This window comes from Magallana gigas, chromosome 5 (genome assembly GCF_963853765.1).
Source record: "Magallana gigas chromosome 5, xbMagGiga1.1, whole genome shotgun sequence".
In the NCBI taxonomy this organism is placed as follows: domain Eukaryota; kingdom Metazoa; phylum Mollusca; class Bivalvia; order Ostreida; family Ostreidae; genus Magallana; species Magallana gigas.
Genome location: NC_088857.1, coordinates 17,942,646 through 17,960,053, shown reverse-complemented (window position 1 = coordinate 17,960,053; position 17,408 = coordinate 17,942,646). Strand labels below are relative to the sequence as shown.

The following is a 17,408-nucleotide window of genomic DNA, read 5'->3' as shown; positions in this document are numbered from 1 at the left end:
TGGCCAACATATTATTTTTTTAATATCACTATTCATTAACAGCAAAGCTTAATATCCTCTTTTCCGTTCTGTTACGTTTACTGCAGTTTGCTGAATAAAATATGTTTGGAAAGGAAATATGAGAGACAGGAGACCTTCTTCCGGTCATCAATTGAGTTATGAACTGTTGGTTTAATGCACTTGAAAAAAATTTCAAAGTGTGTTGACAAAATGCTCTACATGTAATGGCTATTCATGCATTAAAAAGATTTTTGTAAATGTTGTCATTTATTCCTTTCATTCTTTGCTGATGCTTATTTTCAATCTGAAGTAACATTGTATTTGGTATAAATTTTGACTTGAGATTTAAGATATAATTTGAAAATTCATCAATTAAGATATTGTCCTGATAATGCTTCCAATTTGCAATCGATCATGATCATTTCTTCATTCTGTTTTAATACATAATCATAACTTACATATAATCCTCTTTCTTTTTTAAAAAAAAAATGCAAATCGTTTTGAACTAATCTAAAATAATGGCCTGTCTAAAATATTGTGGTATAAGCAAGAATTATTTTGGTGTGTTTACCAAAAACAAAAAACAAAACTAAGAACTTCCACTACCATGTTTAAGGCTTGGAATTTCCTGCCACCTGTTAAAAACTAAATTGAGAACAGAACAAAGACATGGTTTTAAATGTTTTTGTGAATTACACATCTTTGAAAAATAACAGCAATTGATGGTAGCTGGGGCCACTGGAGTTCTTGGGACACCTGTAGTGCCACGTGTGGGCCCGGAGTGCAGATTCGAACACGAAATTGTACACACCCAGCACCGCAAAACGGCGGACTCCCATGCCCCGGAAGTGGGATTGAATCTAAAAACTGCAGTGCAACCAGTGTTTGCATTGGTATGTTGTTAAATACATCTTTTTAAGTTCCGTAAAAGTTTAATAGGAATCCCTCGTTTTCTGAGGGACCATTTATATTTGAATGAACAATAGAAAGTATTCATTAAAGCGTCAAACTGTTGGTCTGCAGTTCGAAACTGGCTGGAATATTTTTTGCAATCAATCACTTACGGTATTATAGCTACAAATGGAAGAACAAATCAGATTGTCATAGTGCGTTAGTGAATTGCATCAGAAAACCAATACAGATAACAATTAATGCAAACCAAAAAGGAGCTTCGCTAAAAAGTTGACACTGAAAATTTCAAAATGAAAATTATATTCTGAAAATAAAACACTTCTCCCCTAATTGGTTTTCCAAAGTTCCATGCTACATTGAACTAAAATTTGAGTCACATTTTGAAATTTTAAAAAGAATATGAATTTATAAGGTAAAAAGGCCGATTTTCTCCTGTAGCTTTATCCTTTTTGGTCATCTACATCTGTATGTAAGCATGTAACATCTTTTAAAACATTAAGCAATTTCATTTTGATTGCGTAAGTTTTCCATTTGGTTTTAACTTTCTTTAACTGATAAAATAGAAGTTAACTGCAAATTCAAATTGCTTTTTAAAAAGCATTTTTTAATTCTTATTAAAGTTGGTTTGATTCTTTGAATTTAAATTCGGTGTCATCAAAGTGGTTTTGTTGTTCAGGTTTTCCAAAGGTAATAGTATGTTAAAGATATGATTCTGGAAAATTCTCAAAATCTAATTTGTATAATTACAAAATCACATATTGAATGAAATCGTACGAGAACTGTTATGAATTGTAGCGCATTAGTTGAATATGACGCGAAAACTTAAACATGTTACGTAATATACAATGTAAATACTGGTTACTACTTTTCACTTTCTCATGTTAAAATATAAATGTAGATAATGAAAACTACGCTGTATATTATTCACAGCCTTGAAAAGAGGGACGAAGATTGATGAATATTTTTTTTTTCAAATTAATTTTTGAAGTTGACGGCGGATGGTCGAACTGGAATGCGTGGTCGCCTTGTTCAAGCCCCACCGGAGATGGCTGGAGAATCCGCGCGCGCACGTGCAGCAACCCGTCTCCATTGAATGGTGGACACGACTGCGTTGGATTGTCATTTAACTCTGTGGCGTGCTCATTGACACCTACATTTGGTTTGTTTCCATATTCTTATTTATCTTTGATATCATCTGATATTTCATGACCTTTATGTATTATGGTATTAAAGTTAAACACGTGTATTATATCCATTTGATGTGGTTGGAAAATTTTATTTTGTATGGAGGGAATGGGGTGGTTTTTTGTGGTTGTAATATTTAATTTATTTTCATCTTTATTTCATAATCTTTACTACTTTAGAGGATGGGGGTTGGAGCTCTTGGGAAGAATGGTCATCCTGCAGTGTATCGTGTGGGGTCGGAGTGCATAGTCGGTCACGTAGCTGTACGAACCCAGCGCCACTTGGCGGCGGAAAAGACTGCTCTGGAAACAACATAGAATCAAGTACTTGTGATGCAGGCATCTGTGCAGGTAAGTGTGCGGTTGCGTTTTTAAGAAACTTATTTTGGTGTTTTTTTCTATACATGTAGTTAATATGTTGACTTGTAGCCGAAATGGTTTTCTTCAAAACATTTGATAACTCTTTATATTAGTTTGTTCACAATTTTATAAAATCAAAATCCTTTTAGAAATACTAAAATTAATTTATTATATATAAATGCCCTAATTTTTTAATAAAAATACATGTAATTTCTGAATCATCAAAGACAGCAATGAATTGATACAGATTGCATTATCATATCTTAGATTTCGTATTTGCTTGGGCAGTATTGTGCAGTGTAAAGTATTTCAGTGGACGGTGGTTGGAATCTATGGACAGCATGGACTCCCTGTAGCGTCACGTGTGGATCCGGGGAACAAACACGTCATAGAAAATGTTCAAATCCGGAACCGGTATTTGGAGGGAAGCCGTGTTCAGGAGAATCCACTGAATCCAAAAATTGTCATCTTCGATTTTGTAGTGGTATGTTTTTATACGCTTTGTTTTATTTACTACATGTTTGCATGACCAAGAAACAGGAATATAGACCAAGAAACAGGAATATATTGTTTAAACTGATATATCTATGCACTCTTTTTTTTTTAAATTATGATTACGGGCCGCCGGAAGGCGGTCCGTTATTTGATATACATTTAAATATTGTTACTGCGTTTCTGCGGGATAGTTCTTTTTTAATAGAATTAATATTATGCTTATTTTTATGAATTAAAAGTAAATTTGCATGTAGAAATATGTTTTATGCCTTTTAAAAAATATCACATATTTTTTGTTTTACTCGTAAATGAAAAATATGTCATACTAAGTAGATTGTCGTGTTTAGCGCGTTTTTATCGAGATTATAATCTATTCGGAAAATTTCGGACTTCTTCATTCTTTACAAAACAATGCATCGGCATCGGTAAGCGGGACATACTAAAGACCTGAAATACCAAAGACCTGAATGTAATTAAATTTTATATAAATGATATATTTGAATTTCTATGTGGCGTGTCCAATAAAATGTCTTTGTGTGTGTATTTATTATATTTCCATGTAAAATGTGGTAGAAAATATCATGAAATGACTTCCATTTCAATTATTTACGCAAAAATATGACAGAAATGAAAATTTTAATTGACTGGAAATTTTGAACTAATCCATTTCTATTTTATCATGCGGTCCCTTGAAATCATATGAACTAGTGCATTAAGTTTTTATGCAATACAATGCAACAAAAACATGGTTTGAAATACATAATCTCCAAGAGAAAAATTATGAGTTGAACTTTACATTAGAGTAATGTACAAATCAATGTGTTCTCCATTACTTCATATTATAGCAATGGTCATACAATTACCGTTAGAAATGCTTACAGTAACGAACTCGATTCTTTATGATAATAGTAAAATATTAAACTTCAAAACAAGTTGCTTAAAGTATATTCAAATTTACCATTAAAACTAGTACAACCAACTATTATTTTCTTCTTTTTGGTGTGTTTTTATGTAAACAACCAATGATTCATACAACAATTATGTTTTTGAGGCCCATTTGACGCTTGCGTCAATATGATTTCTTGTTATTTCTTTATAATATGATTTCTTCTATATCGGTAAGCGAGCCCGCTTCCACTTTTTTAATTCTCTGCATGTACATATATAATGTTAACTATATAAACAGGTTTGGGAGGTGTTTGTGAAATGTATAAAATTGAAACTACATTTGGCTTCAACTTGTTCTCTCAATAAAGTGGATGGCGCTTGGTCCAGCTGGTTGTGGTCCTCGTGTTCAAGCACGTGTGGATCAGGCTGGAGGATTAAAGGACGCACCTGCACAAACCCTGCACCCCTGAACGGAGGAAAACCTTGCAGTGGTCACAACCATTTTCAAGAGTCGTGCTCTCTACAACCATGTCCAGGTCAGATCATTCAACGTAATTCATATTTAGGGAGTTATAGGAAGCCTTAATAATAACGTAATTTCTATCTATTAAAATAACACTATAGTTGGGATACATAAATATAATTTGGAAGGATCATTAATTTCTAACTACATGTAGAATAAAGCATATGTTACTGAGTTAAAAATTGTTAGTTTTGAGTTCGAAACCTATAGGGACTTCAACGATTATTATCTTTCTAAGAATTTTTTAAATTGCATATGATCAATTACTAGTATGCAGTTTGAAAATTTTAAAGCAATGCACGTGATTATTTTTTGAGTATGATGTACTTTCAGGAATAGATATTATTCGTACAAGCCCTAAACTGTCCATTCCGTAAGATATTGTACAGTCCGCAGCGCGTTGGTATAGAGGACAGTACATGAACAATATATTTTTCTCACATAATCACCGGTGTGAGATGGGTTTGTCCGGTGTGAGACAGCAGTGTAATATTTTTCTGGTTACACTGTGTATTACTACGCCGCTTTAAAATGTAAACAAACGTCTGCTGTAGGGATAAGCAAAATAATGGATTTAGATTATCCATTAGGTGATTGTTGTGCTTAATTAATTACAATTTATTGTATTTTTTTTTTTATAAAACTATGCTATCATTTTTGTAAAGCACGCGGAGGGATAATTCAAAACCGAGAGTAATCTTTTGAACGTCATAACATAAAGTTGTCAGACATCGCTTATTTAACGTTAAATAATGCGAGAAAAGTAATCATTCATTATATAAACGTGTGGGATAGTGAAATTACCTCGGGTCCAAGATTCACGGTCAAGGATTCGGCAAATCGTCCTGGCCTAGACCGTGAATCGTGTCCCCTCGGTGGAATTTCACTATTTCACACTCGTAATAATGAATGATTCTATTAATCTGACATAATGGTCAGTTAGAGGTTTAAATCTTACTTAGAACATTTTAATTGGCTTTCCATTGCTTAGGAGAAGTTTTTACGATTGTCCTGCAGTTTCGTTTCATTTACCATTTTGCGTATGTAACTAAACTAAATATTGAATAAAAGAACACTTGTCAATTGCAAGACCATGACACATGTTTAGATAAACCATAATTTAATATGTTTGTATTGTTCCTATTAGTCCATATTACGTCATGAAACAAAAAAACGCGCATAGGTGAGTATGGAAACCCCCGCAGATTCGTTAATTATGTACAAACAACGGGAAAGGGTGGCGTTTTTGTAGGGTTAAAATGTTATAGAGGCTGGTTGTTCAACAATTTAACCATCAGATCTTTGTAAAATTTTAAAGCAATATAAGCTTTAGAATTTCATTTTACTGCAAAAACCTGCTAGTATGATAAGTCTGCATGTAACTGAAAATTTCATGAACATAAGATTTAAAAAAAAAATCAGAAATTTTTGTCAGAAGAAACAGTTTACTTCTACGGAATTTATAGCAGATCAATTTTTGAAAAGGACGACAATAATTCAATTTTTCTCCAATTTAGGTTTCTTTAACGACATTTTCCACAAAATATGGCTAACAGAAATTAAAAAAACCATGATATTTTTTGACATTTTATTAGAAAATAATATTTTTGGAAGAAAAAAAAATTTCAACACGAAAATTGCAGCTCACATTGCTTGAAGATTGATTTAGTAAGCTTTTTATGTATTTAGTAAAAAAAAAAAAATAACAACAACAAATCAATAGATTTTACCTTTTAAATTTGAATTTTGCTATATTTTTATATATAGCTCTTCTTATAAATAAGATAAACACAGTCTAAAAATGGTCTCGACCATCGAGTCCTCTTAATGTATGAATTTATGAATGTTTGATTTAATTTAGAAACCTTTTCTGACTCAATTTCATGCAAAAGGACGACGTTTATATGGTTTTAAAATAGGTGAAATAGGTCGATTTTGTAGAACTTTTCTTCTTGTTTGGATCTGTAAATTTCAAATCTCGTGAATATTTTACGTCATTTGCCCATGAAAGCCGATAAACTCCCGGAAAATTGAAGACAAATTTGTAATTGTGTTTTTCTTTGCTACTGTTTGTCTGTTAGTCTGTGTTTATCCCAATTATCAGCAGCAGTTAAGTATGTCACTTGTAGAAGTCCAATAAGTATTGAACAGCTGCAAGTAAAGAAATTATTGAACGGGTGCAGGACAGTTAGAGATTTTTTGGACTCGGTTTAACTAAAGATGACGTCACCATTTTAAATGTTTTAATCCACAACAATACCCCACAGTGTTTAATATAATTATATCACTTAAGCCTATTTTGTCAAAAGTTGGAAGCGATAAATATTATAAAAGTTAAATGATAATTAACAAATTTCAACAGTGGATGGAGGATGGACGGACTGGCACGTGGTAAGCGGGTGTAGTGTGACTTGTGGAAGTGGACTACAGAAGCGTACGCGAACTTGCACTAATCCACCACCGGCTTTTGGCGGGAAATCGTGTTCCGGAAACGACACGGACCATATACCATGCATGCCAAAACATTGCAGCGGTGTGTATTGATAATTTATTTTTACGATCTCTTAGGATTTCTCAATTTGCTTTTCAATTTTGTAAATATTCTAGAAAATAATTAAGAAGGGTACTGTATAAAAATAATCTACAATTGCAGGCAAATAGCATTGTTTTTGAAAGGGGGGGGGGGGGCAGGGAACTCATCTAAAAAATATTGACAAGCAAAAAAAAAATAATTAAGGGACTATCCTAAGTTGGGAGGGGGGAAGGGGGGGGGGGGCTGGCGTAGTATAACATAATTTCCTTATTTTCATGCCAATGTTTTACATACTCCCAAAAAGCGGGGGGGGGGGGGCAACACCATGATAATTCAATTTTTTATATGTAAATGTAAGAAAATTAGTTGCTGCGAGAAAAATGGGGGGGAGGGGCGGGGGGGGGGGGGGGGGGCAGGCCCTCTTGATGCTTCGTGCCTGAATTGAGAAAGTAAAGTCATTTGAGGTATGCGTTTGTTGATATGTACTGTAGTTTACTACTGATTGTTTAAAAAACTTTACTTTGACATGACCATTGTGAAAGTTTATTGTATAAAAATATTGTAAAGCTGATTTGAAAAAAAAGCTTTAAAAAATCTATAAATGATACAGTTAATATAACATAAACTATTTATATACATGAAATATATTAATTTAAATATAGTTTACTTCTTGACTTAAAAATATTTCTCTTGAATCTTAAAAAGGCATGGTCACGATTTTTGTCAAAAATTATTTTTCCAATTTTGATATTCACTTTGCTTAAAAAACGCATTCTTAGTAGGCAACCGAAATTTGAGTGCCATTTGTTGAGTTTTAAGCGAGTTGCAGAGCTTGAAAATCTTCGCTATGTAAACAAAGCTTTTGTTTACCTTTTGAACGTTGAAGTGAAAATTTCAGTTTTAAACCTTAATCGAATGTGTTTAACGTTAGGAACTGTTTATCTATGCTTAAGATAAATAAAAAGATAGACAAATCAGCCGTAAAAAGATTTTTAACTGGTATATTGAACCTATGTAAACAGAAACAGGGCACGAGCCTTGTTTACACAACAAAGAATTGCAAGCCCTGTATCTTGCTAATAACTCTACGAATGACTTTCAAATTTTATTTGAGCATTATAAATGCATTTTTGAAGCATTGTAAATAATAAAAACATAAAAATAGAATTTAACCAAAATCGTGACCATGCCCCCTTTAAAGATTGATCGCGATTTTTAATACTGTAGATCATCCCCGAGGTAAGTTTTGGTGAGCAGTAAAGCTTGTTTGATGCAGGCTTGAACTCTCGAGCAGAAAAACCCCGCTTGTTTTTGCTTACATTTGGTGTTTTATCAATACACATGTTATAATTTGGTGAAATAATCGACATATTAATCTATAAAATTAAGGAATTAACAAGGCCGAGTTTAATCATTTCTATCTTAATTATTTTGATGAAATTTCTTGCATGTGAATTTACTTCTATATCAATTTTTCAAGGATCAAACAATTTATTTACCACCCCAATTTTCTCGGGAGTCGTCTCGAAAATGAACACTTTTCACTATGAGACCCTTTTGGATTTTGTATTAAAAAGCACTTAATTTTCACGTTTTTTTCCATACTTTTGCATTTCTTTCCTAATGATATCTTTTTCATTTAAATATATGAAAACATTTGTAAAAAGTCACCAAGCAGTGTATTTTACATGTACGTAAATGTTTATCTTGCGGTTTGGTCAAGGGATAATATCAAAGTTGATTTTTTTCTCAATAAATTCTCAATATGTCTCTCTTAATACTCGATCTGTCAATCGTTCCTTATTTTTGAAATCCATCGCCAACTCAAATAAATGAATTTATCATAATTTTTGTCGCTTTATACATATTTTAAAACACTTGGAAAGAAGACGCGTACGGAAGCGAATTAGTGCCACATATGCACTACACATTTTTTTAAATCTGTAAAATTCACACTTAAATCTTTAAATTTTACACTTTAATCTGTAAATTTTCACTTTAATCTGTAAACACTTTAAGGTGTGAATTTTACAGATTAATCTGTGCATTTTACATTTTAAAGTATGAATTTTACAGATTAAAGTGTAAAAAATTACAGATTTAAGTGTAAAATTTACAGATTAACGTGTGAATTTTACATTTTTAAATGTAAAATTGTACAGATTAAAGTGTAAAATTGTACAGAATAAAGTGTAAAATTGTACAGATTAAAGTGTAAATTTTACACTTAAAAGTATAAAATTTACAGATTAAAGTGTGAATTATTCAGATTAAAGTGTAAAATTTACAGATTAAAGTGTAAAGTTTACATGTTAAAGTATTAAATTTACATGTTAAAGTGTGGGAAATAAAAATAATGTGAAATGCATATGTGGTACTAATACGCTTCCGTACTACATTTTAAATAAAAACACAATTAAAAAAATATAGCTTTGCACCTAAGGCAGCATGAAAATAAGAAGATGCGCAAAGTCATGCGCACTCAAATTGTACTTGGCCTCGTTAAAAGCATTTTAAAATGTGCTTCCGTTCAATGTAACCAGCTCATGATAAGCAGGATGGGCATTCAGGCTTTGCCGCTGTTTCTAATCTGTGACCTGATAGAAATGATTAAAGATCAAGATGATAATGCATCATTGCTTGCATGGCTTCCTATGTTCACGGAGCATAATGGAGATACCCGAGGACTGCCGATTGCTTCATCGCTGATAAACTGAATCTTGTTTGCAATATATATATATATATATATATATATATATATATATATATATATATATATATATATATATATAAACAATCTTTTTTATGATACAGTTGATGGGGAATGGTCCAACTGGAAGTCATGGTCGACTTGTTCAAACACCTGTGGTGAGGGATATATGATGCGGGTACGCTCGTGCAATAACCCATCCCCCGCATACGGTGGAAAGGAATGTCCTGACACATCGTATACTCTTCAGCCATGCAATCTTAGACACTGTTCGGGTAAGATTAAAACATTCGGATTTTTTTTTATATAAGCCGAAGGGAATATATCATCATGCAAGCTACTTATACTCAAAAAATTAAATTCCAACGAAGAGTTAAAAGGGATGGTGGAGTCATTACAATTCGTGGTTGCCTAATTTTGAAGCATTTCGAGAATATCCCTCACCCACGAATTTATATTCTTAATAAATTCTGAAAACATTCTTTATTACCTCATTTATATAAAAACCCGATTTATAAAGTCCACATAAGTACACACACATCAAGAAAAAAAGGCTATCTGGTAAATTGTAAATTTTGAATTTTCACAATGGGTAAAAATCTTCTATGCATGTATGAAAATTCGCGTATTTACACGTAAAATCTTTAATACTTTGGATTATACTGACAACTGCCATATTGTAAGTCTTATTCCTGTCATGAATGTTGTCTTTATACCTATAACAAGTTCATTGAAAAAATACAATAGGACAGAGCGCCGACTTCTATGATCGATTTTAAACGAGAACATAATATCTTTTAAACAATTTTTCATCAGTGGATGGTGAGTGGAACGCGTGGACCGGATGGAGCGCGTGCAGTGTGACGTGTGGAAGTGGGAGGGAAACTCGCACCCGCCACTGTAACAATCCTGCACCTGAATATGGCGGGAAAATGTGTCCCGGAAATACCACCGAATCCAAATCTTGTTATCCCGCCTATTGTAGTGGTATGGGCAATTTCACATTTCCTCATCATTCTCCAAGATTTTTTTTTATTTACGTCCATACCTCCACTTACTAAAACATTATGTTGTATACATCGTCATGAAAGAAGGAATTAAATTTCTTTGATCAGTTGATGGTGGGTGGAGCGTATGGCAGACGTGGGGCCGTTGCAGTGTGACTTGTGGGAACGGAGTACGGAATCGAGCCCGCTCTTGTAATAACCCTGTACCCCAATATGGAGGGAACCAGTGTACCGGGGATGCCACGGAGATTCATTTTTGTCATGAAAGATCTTGTCCCGGTGTGTTTTACTTTGACATTACAAGGTCTTGTTTCTGCCATGTGACATATTTGTTAAATACAAACGTTAAGGTAGTCACTGATTGATCGTCTTGAATGTATCACTGAACGAAATGTTAAGGAATGCTATCTTTAAATAAGTCTTGAAACCCTTGAAATTACGAATTAGTTAAGATCTCGCATATGATTTGCATTATTTGCATATCAAATTCAGTAAGTTATAACCTTTTGAGATTGCTAACTAGTTTATATCTCGCTGTATTTTTGCTGGTTGATGTTTCATGAAGTTGACGGTGCGTGGTCCATTTGGTCGGGTTGGGGGTCGTGCTCTCGCACTTGTGGAGATGGGACGAGGATCCGCTCTCGTTCATGCACCAATCCGGCCCCTCTGCATGGGGGACACTATTGCTATGGACATTACCAGGAATCTATGCCTTGTTATTTGATGTCTTGTCCCGGTGAGTTCCATACTATATTACCAATATTATTGGCAATTCAGAAAAGATACATTTTTCTCTATTAATTTTGAAAACTGATTTGGAGCGAGAGTTTTTTTTAAACTGTTTTTTTTTTAAACTACTGTAGCAGAGTATAAAGAATATTTTTAAAAGCTCTTATATCCTAGAAAACATTAAAAAAAAAAAGACACGTTGAGGAATGAATTCGGTAATCTGTTTTTGTAAATGTTATTTAAGTGGATGGGCATTGGGCAAATTGGATGGCTTGGACATCTTGCTCAAGCACATGCGGATACGGTGTAAAAACAAGAGCACACACGTGCACAAACCCAGCTCCCTCACATGGCGGGAAGGACTGTGCAGGATCGTCGTACGAGTCCCACCCTTGTCAAATGACGGCCTGTTCGGGTCAGTACTAATATTATAAAGCACAATCACTCTTTGGGACTCGAGTCTTGATATTAATAATTTATTCACTTTTATAATTCGTCTTCATACATATCGCAAAGATCGTTTAGTGTTGATAAACTCTACTCAACTGCCGTTTTCTGCGCATGTTGTAAATTTTGAATTCACCGGATGACAGTAAATACAATATGTAATATTTTCCTGTTCTTTTGTAAGTCTTGTATTTCCTGTCATCGGGTAAATTCAAAACATAATATTTTCTCCTGTTAGTTTATAATGTCTTTTTTAATATAATTTTGATTGATTATTATAATAAATACAATTGCATGGGCACATGATATAACTCATGTAAGTTATCTCATACATGTGGTGTGTACTGCCCTTGTGATAAACCATAGCTTTATCAACGGGTGATGCTTATCGAATAAATGTACTTCCGGTCAGAAATGTTATGACCCAGCCGTTTCATTGTTCGAAGATATTTCACATCATTATTTCTTCTTCTAAATATTATTTAAAAAGGATTTTGATAAAGACGTTATTCAAAGTAAAGAAAAACGCATCGTAATGTAGTTATACATAAATCTACAAATGATGATAGCAATCGACAACAATCCTCATGACGCGATGAAAACAGAACGTGGTGTTTCTATTCTAAAAAGATATTTTAAAATGAGAAAATTAAAAAAAAAATGTAGGTCTTTTAAGCGATACTACAATTATCACAGACATATTCATCGTCGAAACGACGTGCTAAACTGTATTGCACAAGGTCTTAATAACCGCATTGAACAATGTTGAAAAAAGGCTAGAAAATCAATTATTGTCGTTTGGGGGGCTATCTCAAAATTAAAAATTGCACTGGATACAATGTACATGTATGTAAGTAAAACATCAGCAGGCATGTTCACGAAACTTTCCTAAGTTATGCCCTAAGTGTGTTCCTAAGATATGACTTAGGAAAAAAGTTAGGAACATCCTAAGATCAACTTATGACACGTCTTAAGATGTAGCTCGACGGTTACTTAGGAACATCTTAAGTTAGGATATCGTAACCTTCTACAACCATTCTTATTTTTTAACATTTATCCATTCAGATCGAATTTGAGAGACTTGTGTAGGGATGAATCATTAAACATTTCGACAGAGAAAATTGTACGTCTAGGTAGTTAGCATAATAGGCCTAAACCCAGTAATTTTAATGTATACATTTTAAAAATTTTACATTTACCTAAATATGTATCAGTGACCAACAACAATTTAGTTTGTAGTTTCTTTAAATGACCAACCCCCCCCCCCCCCCCAAAAAAAAAAAAAAATTAAAATTAAAAATATCACACGCCCCAAAAAATTCAAATAACTGTTCTTTTAAAAAAAAGAAAATATGTATCAGGACAGAATTGGCTTACAAGCAGATAATTATGTAAACAATACGTGTGTATTGTCATTTGATAATTAACATTTGAGAATCGTGTCATTCAAGTATATGTAATACATAAACACGCGATTTTCTTATAATTTGAAACGTTACATGAGGAAACACGTGTACTCGTACAAACACAACCAATTTCCCTTTAAGCTGCAATATATAGAATACACGAACATGATAAATAAGAAGTTGTAATATATTTCGAAAATATATAAATTCAGTTCATAAAACAGCTGTAAAACATTACAAGTTTTTTAAAGATTATTTTTTTCAGAATAAAGTGATAAAAATTAGGAATGATAACGCATGGCCTATATAACCCGATGTAAATTTACTTTTTAGCAAAGTACACATTCAAATCATTGTTATAAACAACTAGAGACGAGCTCGTTGCAAGCAACGATTAGGTCTTCCGTCGTAGCTGCGTCATACTTGTGACGTAATACAAAAATTGATACCTGACCATGGTGCAATATTAGATGTGTAAACACTGTGTAAAAGAAACAAAGTACATGTATATAAGCAAATACAGATCTTTCAAAGTTGTCTGAAGTTTGATTCGCCGCATGTTGTTTTTTTGCATGTGCATTTTATTTTGAGAAACTTATCTAATCATCATAATTGACTCAATATACACAGAATATGGACGACGATTATAATCACACAGTGGGTATGCCCGGTATGAACGTAAAAAGACCAAACATTTTACTCGCATTTTTAATCGAAAGCAAGGGCCAATGAATCTTTTAGAATGTATGCGGAGATCCTCGAAATTTTACAGGGGGTTCTGAAGAATAATTTTGTTTTTTGAGGGGGGGGGGGGGGGGGGAAGGGGCATGCGCGGATAAGAAAAAATTTCCTGGGGTGGGGGTTGAGTGTCTGACGGTTATTTGAGTTTGCCTGGGGATGTCCGAGGCATATTTTTGTAATTTTATATTGTACATGTAATGGAAAGAAATTTTGCGGGGGTTAGGGTTGGGTCTGGAACCCTCACCCTACTCTTCTAGATTCGCGCATGGGGAACCGATGCCGGTAATTTAACGGTAATTTTAACCCTTTTTATTTAATTAACCATTTTCAAAATTATCGGAATTCCAATATTACCTTTAAACGCAGTTAAAACTTAAAATACGAACCATTTAGTCTCGGTGAGTATTCGGCCAACATGCGTCCGCGTACGTAAGAAATGGCAACATTCAAGAAATTTGGATGGACGATCTGGGTCCTAGGTCGTCCATCCGATTCTTTTTCAGACTAAGAGCTACAGAACTGCACTTAGAGAATGTCAAACTGATTATGTCAATTTATTTTGTCTCAAAGAATCAGTTTTTTTCAACAATAAAGATTTACCTTAAAAACAAACGGAATCGGGCACAATTTTCAATGTTAGCATTTTACAATTTAAAGGTCTAATAAAATTTTGAATGAAGTTTCAAGATACTACTCTTCGTTGTTTTATACGAAATATTGCATGGAAAAAAGATTTACATCGCATATATATTATAGAACTAATTATTTCTCTTTTTTATTTACATCAAAATAAATCCAAGAAAAAATCTAAATATTTTTTTTCCTTTATATGTGTTAATGAAAACGTTGGTCAGCAAGGGCCGGTTCTATGTCGTGCAAGCACCTACTTAATAGATTGTTACACGGATCTACCACGATGACAAATATCGAAAAGGCAATATTGTGGGTGAAGGATGAAAGTGTAGTTTGTTTTTTAGGTTTATTTTTGATAATTATATTTATCTGGATCAATTTCCGTTATGAAGTCAAGCATATATTTTCATATTATTATTGACTTAAAACATGTTGGAAAAAAGAAATATTGTATCAAGCAGTTAGTTATTATGCGCAGATCATGCATTCCTCTATGGTTTTCACAATTGCATGTATCAGTTACTACACGTTTTTGCTTACGGAGAAATAAATTTCCAAAGAGATGATATAGTTATCAGTTAAGTTCCAGATTGTCTTCTGCACATGCAAGCACGTGTGTAATCCTGATTTAAAAATAGGTATAATGGCCGGGGGGGGGGGGGTCATCGCAACAAAATTGTGTATTAGCGTACTAGAGTGTACATTGTTAATTAATGATTGATGTTGAATTGTTATTAACAAACAAAATCATAAATTTATAATAACATACACTAAAATGCCAGGGAGTTCTGCTGGACGCGATTTCATTTGTCTTCAATTAATAGGGTGTAAGGATGCCCGCCTACTTAATACATATGCTCACGCGTCAACCGATTAAAAATGACTGTATTTTGGATTTATAAATCGTTCTAAAACATTCGATCTGATATTTCGTTGTTAACAATTCAAAACTTTGAACGATTAAATTTGTTTTTATACCTACCCCGACCCTCACGGAAAAATCCATTCAGATCAATGGAAATTTCATTTACAAGACTCCGCGCCAGAATCAGAATGTCTCATTCATTAATTTTTTCCTAGTTAAAGTGGACGAGTCCAAAATAGGAATAGAATAGGAATAGGAATACCATGTGAACATATGTCGTGAATGCAGTTTACTTTGCGTCTATTTTTTTTATTTTGAGAGTCCTTTTTATCATGTTTATCATGGCTTGAACATGACGGAAGGCCCTTGAATGTTGTTATCTTTATGCAGGCACGTAGCATCCTTTTTGAAAGTGGGGGGGGGGGGGGGGCAGACTCATCCAAAAAATCTTGACAAGCAAAAAAAGAAAAAAAAAAAAAAAAAAAGACTTTCCCAAAATCTTCAAAATCCTAATCCGGAAAAATTAGTTGCTGTGAGAAAAAGTGTGGTGGGGGGGGGGGGGCACCCACAAGCTTGAATTAATAATTGCCTGACGATGCATCTTTAATGTGTCAACATTTATATTCATAATTGATGAAAACGTTATATGGGATGTAATAAGCAACAATGAGCAAGATTGTTCAATTAAAAAGGCTTTTCACATTGCACGTGTGTAATCCTGATTTAAAAATAGATTGCCATATTTGAAAGGTCAAAAAAAAAAGAGGGAGGTGTCATCGCAACAAGATAATACACATTGTCTAAGTAGTACAATGTAAGTAATTGTTGGTGTTTGATTATCATCATTAACAAAGACTCATCAGTTTGGATTAATTAAAACAAATATAAATTCATATAATTGGAATATTTACTGGAGGGGCTACGTACAAGTAATTCGCCGAAGTGGGGTACGTGTGACCCGATTTTCGATCAATTGGGCGATTTCATTCATCTGGAAAAGGGTTTCACTCGCGTGTACAAATGTAAATGTACATCAAACAATTGCTAGTCAATTAAGTGTGTATGTTAATTGGATAGATTTCTTCTAAAACATTCAATCCAAAGTATAATATATGTAGTTATTAGTTGACACCCTCCCAATGGATCTATGCCGATGGATCTATCTGAGATTTCAGCTGTTGCGTGAATGGTAAAGAAAGACTTCGCGCCATAATACGTCTCATTCATAATTTTGGCTCGCCGATTAGTGGGCGAGTCCAAGTAAGGCAAGAGCACATGATGTGTAGATGGTCTTACCCACTCTATTTTCTTAACTGGTCATATAATAAATAGAGATATCATGGATCTTTCACTTTTGTCGGAGCATGTAATAAATGGAACCAAAAAATAAAGTAATTCTAATTGAATTAAATTGAAGTTAAAATGTAAATACCCCCTCCCACCTACGGATTAGGATTTTCAAAATTCCCCATTTTTTAAATTCCTTGTCACGATTTTTTTTTGATAAAGCTGCCCACCTACCCCCCCCCCCCCCCTCCCCCCCCCCCCCCACACACACTTTCAAATAACGATGCTACATGTACGTGTTTGAATATCCTTTCCTATATGGTTAGAAATAACAAAATGTCTTTGATTTTGCATCTAATATATAACAAATTCAATTTTCAATTTGGCTGTTTGAGATTATTCGATACATGTACATTCCTAAAATGATTTAAAATAATGAAATGATTTAATTTCCAGTGATATACAGGTACATGCACTCGATCGAAGAAAAAGATTGAAATTGCTTCTAAACTCTGCACGTTCATTTTAATAATTTATGATCCGCAGCGAAAATTAAATTTAATTTCTTATAAGATTGATACATGCATGCTTCCATTGAATAAATTTGGGTAGTCAGGCAAGCTTTTTGGAAAGCTATTGCTTGTATAATATTAAGGTCAGACGCGACCTTCATGTATCTTCCATTTTT

The 17,408-nt window shown here is 33.6% G+C and overlaps 1 protein-coding gene across 1 annotated transcript in view; it reads left to right on the top strand.

Moving 5' to 3' along the window:
• Window positions 1–17,408, top strand: part of LOC105317298 (SCO-spondin) — a 37,810-nt gene that overhangs the window by 9,050 nt on the left and 11,352 nt on the right. The window contains exons 10-20 of the mRNA XM_034474977.2: window positions 717–893; window positions 1,901–2,071; window positions 2,277–2,447; window positions 2,770–2,940; window positions 4,208–4,375; window positions 6,725–6,895; window positions 9,710–9,880; window positions 10,422–10,592; window positions 10,721–10,891; window positions 11,178–11,348; window positions 11,586–11,756. Coding sequence (XP_034330868.2) covers window positions 717–893; window positions 1,901–2,071; window positions 2,277–2,447; window positions 2,770–2,940; window positions 4,208–4,375; window positions 6,725–6,895; window positions 9,710–9,880; window positions 10,422–10,592; window positions 10,721–10,891; window positions 11,178–11,348; window positions 11,586–11,756 — 1,884 coding nt within the window. The remainder of the gene's footprint in view (window positions 1–716; window positions 894–1,900; window positions 2,072–2,276; window positions 2,448–2,769; window positions 2,941–4,207; window positions 4,376–6,724; window positions 6,896–9,709; window positions 9,881–10,421; window positions 10,593–10,720; window positions 10,892–11,177; window positions 11,349–11,585; window positions 11,757–17,408) is intronic.